This window comes from Quercus robur, chromosome 5 (genome assembly GCF_932294415.1).
Source record: "Quercus robur chromosome 5, dhQueRobu3.1, whole genome shotgun sequence".
NCBI lineage: Eukaryota > Viridiplantae > Streptophyta > Magnoliopsida > Fagales > Fagaceae > Quercus > Quercus robur.
Window position 1 is genome coordinate 65610448 of NC_065538.1, and position 10351 is coordinate 65620798.

The following is a 10351-nucleotide window of genomic DNA, read 5'->3' on the forward strand; positions in this document are numbered from 1 at the left end:
CACTTTTCAAAAACGCCTATATCGTATTATCTATTATACACTTAATTTTATTAAAATATCAATTTTTTTCATTTTTTAAATTATTTTTCTTTCTTTATTCAAAACAATTATTATCCACTCTTGTCCTTCACTCTCGTAATATGTTAAAAAAAGAATAAAAAACTAAATGTAAAATGAATAATGTCCGTGCAAATTTACATGATTACTATATAACAATTTTGCAAATTTACATATCTTTAACTTAACTGATATGAGTGATTTTGTAACTTAAATATGTAAAATTAAGCACTGTTTTTATTTTGCATTGACTAATGCAAATGCTCTAAGTACGTGTTCTTAGATGACCTAAAGTTACACAAGCTTGTACCTTAAAGGTAAATTAAAATAACAATTGATTAGTGATCACACACTTTATTAATTGTCAATTTGTGATTGGATTAAATCATTTACATAATCATCCACAATTCGTATTTAAAGTTTATTTGGAATCCGTTTATTTTGCTAAAACTGAAAATTTTTTGCTGAAAATACTATAGATAAATGTAAAAGTTAGTTGAAATAATACAGTGAGAATGAATAGTATCAAAAATTGCAATGGATCTCGTAAATAGTGCCAAAAAAAAACTGAATAGTAAAATAAGCTGACTTTTTAATTTGGAGCCAAATGCGCACTTTTAATGAAAAACAGTCCAATACCATCACTAAATTTTTTTTTTTAATGGAATACAATCACTAATGATGCATGACAAAGTGTGCTCCTAAATTTTTCCATAAAATAAAATAATAAAAAAAGTAAAAGTGGTAGAAATAAATAAAAAGCTTAGTTTGTGTGACAAGTTAAAACAACTGAGGAATAGTACCATAGAACAACCAGAATACAAGGTTGGATTGTGACGCACACCGTTTTCTTTCCGTTAAATACTGTGTGCGTGCGGCGTGCGTTTTAGCGGGTTCGTTTCTTATACAATGTTGACTCTCTCCCTCTCTCTCTCTCCTTTGACTATAAATATCACTAAAATAGAAAAATATAATATTTACCTCTATTTTTTTTATAATAATCTTAAAAAATATTCAACTTCCTCGTTTGCTTAGAATTTTTTTTTTTTTTTTTTTAAATTCCTAAAAGATAGAAGGTGTTTAGGATTAGGACTCCTAATCAATTAGTAAAAGGACTTATTTAATCAAATCCCGCTTTATTATTATTCTTATTTTAAAGGTCTAAACAAAAATAAAACGTATTATTCTATTTATTTAGTAGTATTTATTTACATTGACAATACATATAAATTGGAGGAGCCGAGGCAGAAGGAGAGAGAAGAAGTGTTCAACTAAAAACTACACTTTACACGTCTTTCAATCTTAATACCTCCTTAAAAAACCTGAGGTGCCCGTTTGCTTTCTTTTTCTTTTTTCTCTTTTATTCTTTTTCATTGTTTCCATTATTTTTTTATTATTATTATTATTTTTTTTCATACTATTTATTTGTGTTTTCACATTCTTTCATTCTTGTTATTACTGCCCACTAATCATTTTTCTTTAATTAAATTATTTTGTTTACTAAGTCAATTCCCTTTTGTTTTTTTAATTTGAAAAATCAGATTGCATTCTTTTTTTTTTCTTTGTGGGGGTGGAAGAAAATATTTTATCTTTTTCAAAATTGTAGTTTATTGAATTTTCTTATAAAGATTATATTTTTATTCATTCTTTTAAGGGATTTTATTTTTTTGGCTTAAGTTTGCATTGATTCAGAAAGCAGAAACAAAACTGATATTTGGGGGGCTGCTACTGAATCTCTGGGAATTGGGTATATATTGATATTGATAGCCTTCTTTTTCTATCTAAATTTTAAGTCTTTTTTTTATTGTAAAGAATGAGAAACTGTTTCTGATTAATTGTTTCAGCATTTTTTTATTTGGGTTGCTCATTATGGGGTCTATTTCTGCAGGAATAGTTGGTGAATTAGGGTTTGCATTTTTTGTAATTGTAGCCAATGGCACAGTTCAATTTTGCAGCAGAATCTCATATCAAACAGGTTAGATTTCTTATTCTTTCTATTGGGTTGAACCTATTTATCCAAAATATCTGTTTTATCCATCCATCTCACATGATCAGATTATTTTTATGTTTTACTTTTGTTCATGTCTTTTTATTACCTCTCTTATAATTGATCCTCAGGCCTCAACACATTGCAAATTTGATCCCTTTGTTTTTATTTATTGTAAATTTTTGTTTGGCTATAATATGTGTTATGGGATAACTGTTTACAGTAATCTAATTCTGGGTGTTGAGGAGTATGATACTTTGTTATCCATTTCTTCACAAAAAAAACTTATGCTCATTAGATCTTAGGTTATAAATTGACCTTCTTGTAGTCTTTGTAGGATTCATCATGTACAATAGGTTTAGGACAACAAACTTAGTCAGATCTAGGATGTAGTCGTATACATGAACATGAGGTATTGGATAATAGTTTTAGAGAAAGCTAAGACCGGTATAAAGTTTAGCTTTTGAAACATTACATTATTGGATTGCATTTCTTGATTAGTTTGGAAAAGGAACCAGATTGGCATAAGCCAAAAAGGTTCCTATTTTTCTTGTACATATTTTTCAAATTGGTGCATTTTCTTTTTGAGGTTGTTTGATTTTGGAGTCTGTGCTACCACTTCTAAATTATTTCTTACTCTACTGTGAGGAACTTTGCAAAACTACCATTCTCTTTTGTTCTTGTCACATATGGTCAATAATTTTTGGCATGTTGCAGATATCAGCCAGATGGGATCCAGCTGGAGCATGCAGGCCTCTCATTGATGAAGCACCTGTATTTTATCCTTCTCTTGAGGTATTCTTCTGTCAAGAAATAGAGATCTGATGTCATCGTTAATTTTTCTTTGGCTGTAGTATTACTTTTTCAATTTAATTTCACATCATTCTTCTTATATCAGGAATTTGAAGATACACTTGGTTACATAGCAAAGATACGTCCGAAGGCAGAACCATATGGCATATGTCGGATTGTTCCTCCATCTTCCTGGATTCCACCCTGCCCTCTTAAAGAGAAAGATAAATGGGAACTTGCTAAATTTTCTACACGTACCCAGCATGTTGACTTGCTTCAAAATAGGGAGCCCATGAGAAAGAAAAACAGAAGCCGGAAGCGAAAACGAAGGAAGCACTCTAGAATTGGAACAACCAGGAGACATGCCAATTGTAGTTCTGAAGCTAATGTTTCTTCAGAGACTGATGAGAAGTTTGGGTTTCATTCTGGACCAGACCTCACACTTCGAGATTTTCAGAAACACGCTGATTATTTTAAGGAGTCCTACTTTGGAATGAAGAATGCTAAGGAGGACCTAAACTTTGTTGAAACTGTAAAGCAAAAAGGATGGGAACCCTCTGTGGACGATATTGAAGGTGAATACTGGCGGATAGTTGAGCAACCCACAGATGAAGTTGAGGTATGGAATTAGAATATACTCTGCCTCTTACATTTACTATTTGTATGTCTATTTATGAAAAAGATGTGAATTTCTGTTCTGCCGTGTTCCAGGTAATATATGGAGCTGACTTAGAAACAGGACCATTTGGAAGTGGATTTCCTAAGGCATCTTCCATGGTAAATGAAAGTGGTTTGGATAAGTATGCGACGTCAGGTTGGAATCTAAACAACTTACCACGCCTGCCAGGTTCTGTACTATGTTTTGAAGGAAGTGATATCTCGGGAGTTCTAGTACCATGGCTCTATGTTGGGATGTGCTTTTCTTCTTTCTGTTGGGTAGGTCAATGGAATTACTTCTCAAATTTCTACATGCATAATGAGTTAATCATATCAAACACAATGATAGATATTGGACTTTGTCACACACAAACACACACACACACACACACTCTTAATGCCTTTTCAGATGCTCTTTACATTCTGGAAAGGTACTAAACTAAAAAATTTATGACCTATTTTCTCAGGGTGATCTTCAAATTTTATGACCTATTTGCTCCCTAAATTGAAGTTTTTTGCATTAAAGAAAAAAGAAATTTAACTTATCCAAGCCTACAAATGGTGTTTGCCAAAATTTTTATTTGCTGTCTCTATGTACTAGGTTTCACTGATTTCCAAATTATCTATTTGATAAGTTAAATTATGACTTGTTACACAAGAATTATTGTTTCTAAGAGTGTTTGGTCTCCTGCATTACAACCTAAGCCTAGCCTTCAAACCTGGTTGACCAGCAAGGAAATCACATTCCCTTAGTAAATCCTCAAATACACACTGGTTAACACTTTATTGAACATTTGAATATTTGGAGCTTTCTGTCTAGAAAAGGAAAAAACTAAAGGCCATTGATATTTAAATGGTATATAAAGGTCGAAGGGTTTGTGTCACTCTTATTTTTGGGATGGTACATATTTTAAACTTCCTTGGAGACTCAATCGGTTAAGGATATGCAACAAGAACTAAAGTGGAAGATGTTTCTTTATTCAGTCAAATTTTAGATCAATATCATTTCGTTGAATTGGCCATCCAAGTTGTTATCATTCCTTCCAAAAAAAAAAAAAAAAAAACAAAAAACAAAAAACTGTGATCTTAAACCGAATGTTGCACTAATTTTTTTTTTCCAAATTAGTATGTAACCTTGTTTCTCTATTGTTGCGATTTGGAACAGCATGTTGAGGACCACCACCTCTATTCACTGAACTATCTACATTGGGGTGATCCTAAAGTATGGTATGGAGTACCTGGAAGCCATGCGACCACTTTGGAAGACACAATGAGAAAGCATTTACCCGATTTATTTGAAGAACAACCAAATTTACTTAACGAACTGGTATGATGATATATAGTTGATTGTCACTGTCTTCTTATCAATTTATGTTAGACAATCCATGAATGATCATAATACTTGATTATCCCAAAGTGATTTCATTTTAAGTTTATGCTACATACTATGTTTTAAGTAATGAAGAAAGGTGCCATTGCAGCAAGAGGTTCTCCATGCTCAATGTTTGGGTTCAATCCCACTACATTCCTATTGCGTTGGGTGGTACCTAGCTTTATACCACCACTCTGCTATTCTGTCTATCCTGATATCACAGGGACATTATGGTGTCTACATCCTATTCTGTCTCTACTTTGCTTATAAACTTTATGACCATATTTCGGGCTTTCATAAAATGATTTTCATCTTGGGGCAGGTCACTCAGCTATCTCCTTCTGTTCTAAAATCTGAGTCTGTACCAGTACATCGAGCTGTCCAGAGGTCTGGGGAATTTGTTCTTACCTTTCCGAGGGCGTATCACTCTGGATTTAATTGTGGCTTCAACTGTGCCGAGGCTGTGAATGTGGCCCCCGTTGATTGGTTGGTACATGGCCAAAATGCAGTGGAGCTTTATAGTGAGCAGCGTCGCATGACATCAATTTCTCATGACAAATTGTTAATAGGGTCTGCTCTGGAAGCTGTAAAGGCCCTTTGGGAGATATCTGTTCTTGGAAAGGAAACTCCAAGAAATTTGCGATGGAAAAGTTTTTGTGGTAAAGATGGAGTACTTACCAAGGCATTTAAGGTAATTTCTTCTTCTCCCTCACTCTCATTTGTTTCTCATTTTTCACGGTGAAATAAATATCCACATGTTCATGCACGAATCACGATTTAGAGAACTAATTTTTTTAATCATTACTACTATTGACAGACAAGAGTACGGATGGAAGAGGAACGAATAGATGGCCTTCCAAGGCATTTGAAGTTGCAAAAGATGGAAAGGGACTTTGATTTGGAAAAAGAGAGAGAGTGTTTATCTTGCTTCTATGACTTACACCTATCTGCTGCTGGCTGCAAGTGCTCCCCTGATCAATTTTCATGTCTTAAACATGCAAACCATTTTTGTTCATGTGAAGTGGACGATAGATTTGTTCTTATCCGCTACACTATAAATGAGCTAAATACCTTGGTTGCAGCACTGGAAGGAGGAGTGGATTCAATCAAAGTATGGGTATCAGGGGGCTCTGGTTTGGTTTCTGCTAGTGATAAGGTTGCTTGTGTAGCTAAGCTAGATATGGAAAGTGATACATGTGGAACCAAGAATCTTGATCAAATGGAAAATTCATCTTGTTGCCAAGGAACTGAGGAGAAGTTGAACATAAATGTGCCCTGCAGTTCATATAGCCATGTTTCTTCCGAAGTTATCCAGTCAGAGTCCCAGCATGGATCATTTAGTTTAGGCACATCTCACATCAGTACAGAAAGTCATAATGCTATTGTTAATGATGAAACTTTAGTCAGGAACAAGAAAGGTAAGTTGGGGCAGGACTGCTGTATTGATTTTAATCTCAATGTTATGTGTGATGAGCATAAAAGTGGGCTGCGACTTATATCTGATAGCTTTAATTGCAAGGGTATCACAAATGTGGAGGAGACATTTATACCAAACTGTGAACAAGAAAATGTTCATAGTTCAGATACAGAAAGGGAACCATGTTTAATGCAACAAGATAGTGACCATAATTTATCTGTCTCACTTTCACCTGTCCTTTCAAATAAAGATTTTCCTTCATGTTCGAGAGATGTTGAGCATACCTTTCTAAGAGACAGTAACAAGTTGTTTGGGTTTGATCTTTTGTTTTCAAGTCCCCGTTCTAAAGTGCCATCAGACAGCTCATTGAAATCAGAATTTGCGGATACCTTGGATGTAAAGATAACCACGAAGGACCAAAGCTTTCCAACACAAAAGTTGGATCCTTGTGTCGAACTTATAAATTTGGGGACTGTCACGTTTGGAAAGCTTTGGTGCAGTAAGCAGGCCATATTTCCGAAAGGTATGCTGAAGAAGCATATCTGCATGAATCTTGTAAAATACCATATTATTTGTTAATTAATTTGAAGGAGTATTCCATTGATTATTTTCCCCTCAATTTGGGTTGACTTGTGCAGGATTTCGAAGTCGTGTCAAGTTCTTTAGTGTGGTGAATCCAACAAAAGTTGGTAGTTACATATCAGAAGTTGTTGATGCTGGCCTTCTTGGGCCTCTGTTTAAGGTGGATATTTCCTCCCTTTCTGTTTTAAATATTTTTGTGTCAGTTTAGTAGGGATTTTAGTTTGATGGTGAGTATACATGGGTATATTCAACTATTTGGATTCTTGCATACGACAGCTTTTACAAAGAAGTCACAGTCCCTCCTCTTCAATGTCTTTGATATGTACATGTCACCAGAACATGTCTATGAAATCAGAGCTCCCATCATAAGCTTAAATTAGTTTATTTGCGTCATGTTACACTTGCCCTGGGCCTAGATTAATTCTAGGCAGTCTTGTCCAAGCTTGATTAATCTGGAAGGATATGCTACTGGGGCAGTTTGTTTGGCATGTTGCTTTCTGCCAAAGCTGAAATCATGCATTGCTCTTCTTGTCTTGACCATATTGATCAGCATGGGAATTAGTAACCCAAAAAAAAAACCATTTAACTTCAATCTGAATATGTCATGCTCTTTTGTGTGCATTTAGATGTTTAAAGGTGTCAGAACTATGACTTCCTTATATAACTGGGGGAGTTGCATTCACTAATGAATCACTAATAACAAATTATACTGGAACATTCTTTATAAGTTATGAGGAGTAAACTCTTTTACAACCCCAATAACAGTTTGTAATTTACTATCAGTTCTTTAAGCTGTTTATGTATTAACCTCTTGTTTTTAAATGAATTTCCAGGTTACTTTAGAAGAATCTCCAAGTGAGACTTACACAAATGTCTCAGCAAAGCTGTGCTGGGAAATGGTGCTACAGAGACTAAACCAAGAAATCATTAGTCGGAGCAGTCTAGGAGAACAAGGACTGCCTCCTTTGCAAAGTGTTAATGGGCTTGACATGTTTGGGTTTCACTCTCAGTCCATTATTAAGGTATGCTACCTTCATGCATCCTTAACTTCATTCATTTTTGCCTTCATATAAGGACAAAACCTAATCCCTTACACTATATTTTGCAATATCCGTATTTATTTTATTTTTTAATTTTTAAAATTTGTTGAGAATATACCAAGTTTTAATTGAATTGTACTTAGATCTACGGCCCCAAAAGAAGCATCAAAAGGATGTAAAATGTAACCTGGGTCATGCTTAAAGCCCTGTTTTAATTGTTGTTTGGCTTGTTTGATAGTTGACTCTTGCGAGCATGAATGTCTTGCTTGCTTGTGCTCACGCGCACACACACTTGCAAATGCATGTACACTCTGATTTATTTATTTATTTATCCAAATGTTCATGCGCATGCAGATGCATATATATTGATTCCCATCATGCAATGTCATGCATCAAATGTTCTTTAGCTTATAAATTTTATATTCTGGTACTAACAAAATTGGTCTCAGGCTATTGAGGCTCTTGATCCCAATCATCAATGCATGGAGTACTGGAATCACAGGCACATTAGACCTTTAACTATGGACAATATTGGCGATGTCAATAAATACTCTTTCGAATTGAGTTGCTCTATAGGAGACACAGAAGAAAAGGATTTTGGTATCAGTTTAACAAAGCATGACCCTGATAATCCATCTGAAGGACCGGGTAATAATTCAATTGATGAAGACGTACATTTGGTACTTCGAGGACTGTTAAAGAAGGCAAGTCCAGAAGAGTTGAGAATAATGCATAGGATTTTCTGCAGTGAGTCACAAAGTTCTAAATGGAGAGTGGCATTCACATCATTGATAGAGGAGATCCAGAAATCCTGTACATAAATTAAGGAAAAGAAATAGGTCCCCATCATTCTTTTCATTCAAGGTAGCTTCTTATTCCAGTTAGTCAGATAGGCCTATTCTTTCAAAAGATCCATAAAATGGGAAGAAATATCATGGGTTTGAGTTGTGCACGAATATTTGCGATGTGGCCACTCATGACCTTCAGAGTCTTGATTTAATGATACTGATCTCATTTACCAATTGCAGTAAAGGCTGCTTGTATATTAGAAAATTTTACTAACCATTCTGAAATAACAACCATTTCAGTTTTACAGTGTACGTTGATACAGTTTTGGTTTACCTATCTTATTGTCTTCTTACTGTCATTATTTCTATATGGTTCTACTAATCACTCTCTGACGTGGCAGCGAGCAAAATTTCATTTAAGTAGAGTTTCCAAGAAGGTCAAGCACAATAGTTTGGTGCCTCTATGGGATTATGAATGACACGCTAAAATTATTAAAAAAAAGAAAAAAAGAAAAAAGAGTACACATGCAAATTATTCGAGAATTAGTCCTATCAACCCAAAACAAAACTAGGCTTTTCAAAGTTGAGCAAATGTTTTGTTTATTAATAAGTTACGCACAGAGCTAATGAATTCTCTTGAATATATTACTTTACCATCAATCCCATTAGTATGAGAGAAAAAAGTAGCAGTTGATTAATCTGAATATAGATCGGAGAGAAGGCTCCATATGGCATTGAAACCAAATGAAGTGAAATTCAGAAAAAACATGAAAATAGTGAGTGTGAACCTAGTGGTTTTTTATTTCCCTTTATTTGTTTATTTTTATTTTTTGGGTCAAACCCATGAGTGAGCTTAAAGTCTGACCTACTGAAACTGAAAGTGAAGATAAGAAGACTCTTGAGTAATTTCATAACAATTGAGTTGATGGTTTTTTACTAGTTCTCATCTAAGTTCGCCATTGACATTAATTTATCATCTAGCATTCACAACTTGCTGCAACATTTTGTGAAAATTCGTATGCCTCTAGAATTTTTGTTGATCTCCACCAATGAACACTACAGTTTCTCAGATTTTGGCAGCACAACTATTGTTTCTCGCAGAAGCTTTTAGAATTGAGGGCAGGAAATTAACAAAGGCATGGAGTTTAAAAATAAATAAAAAATTGTCCCCAATCAGGATAACTGCTAAGATTAAAGAAATGAGGTAAGCAAAGAAAAATAGAACAAATTTGTTGTAACTTGTGTAACTGCATGGTGTTATTACAGGATTCATGTCAATGAATACACAAATTTATGTACAGCATGATCACAAGGCTTCTGTTCTTGAATCTTGATCACATGCTTGGTCTGCATAATTTTGCAGAGATCAAGATTCCTCCAAATTTAGAACAAACCCATCAAAGAAATGTCATAAAAAAAAAAACCCCCCTAAAAAAATAGGCTCATCAAAGACTCCATCAATGTGACATTGATGCTTGCCTACGTATATATGCTCTATAGCAAACCGGCGCAAACAATCAAGAAGAAGACAATCGGAAACTCACTGCACAAGGACAAGCGCGCTGCATCAGCATGTGGTATTGTTGAGCCATGATCTGCAGGTGAAACTGGCAGCTGTGGCTGCTGGGGTGGAGGTTTGGGCAATGATAACCCGAGCCC

General features: G+C 34.6%; 1 protein-coding gene across 2 annotated transcripts; it reads left to right on the forward strand.

The window, feature by feature from the left end:
- The first annotated feature begins 1268 nt into the window (after positions 1-1268).
- On the forward strand, positions 1269-9004 carry LOC126726715 (lysine-specific demethylase JMJ18-like). 2 transcript variants are annotated; one of them, XM_050432058.1, is made up of 11 exons: positions 1269-1384; positions 1946-2032; positions 2762-2839; positions 2943-3455; positions 3548-3772; positions 4659-4820; positions 5188-5556; positions 5683-6805; positions 6921-7024; positions 7698-7886; positions 8354-9004. In XM_050432058.1, the coding sequence occupies exons 2-11, from the start codon at positions 1991-1993 to the stop codon at positions 8723-8725; spliced, it is 3177 nt and encodes a 1058-aa protein (XP_050288015.1). In that variant the 5' UTR covers positions 1269-1384; positions 1946-1990; the 3' UTR covers positions 8726-9004. The 2 variants fall into 2 exon arrangements, with proteins under 2 accessions (XP_050288015.1, XP_050288014.1); XM_050432057.1 differs by lacking the exon at positions 1269-1384 and adding an exon at positions 1515-1804.
- The last annotated feature ends 1347 nt before the right edge of the window (positions 9005-10351 follow it).

What these genes read in the sequence shown, in the direction of transcription:
- LOC126726715 (XM_050432058.1), top strand. Translation starts at nt 1,991, where the DNA reads ATGGCACAGTTCAATTTTGCAGCAGAATCTCATATCAAACAG. An exon ending in GCAGGCCATATTTCCGAAAG is followed by an intron (nt 6,806 to 6,920) that starts GTATGCTGAAGA and finishes TGACTTGTGCAG; the next exon opens with GATTTCGAAGTCGTGTCAAG. An exon ending in TTCTTGGGCCTCTGTTTAAG is followed by an intron (nt 7,025 to 7,697) that starts GTGGATATTTCC and finishes ATGAATTTCCAG; the next exon opens with GTTACTTTAGAAGAATCTCC.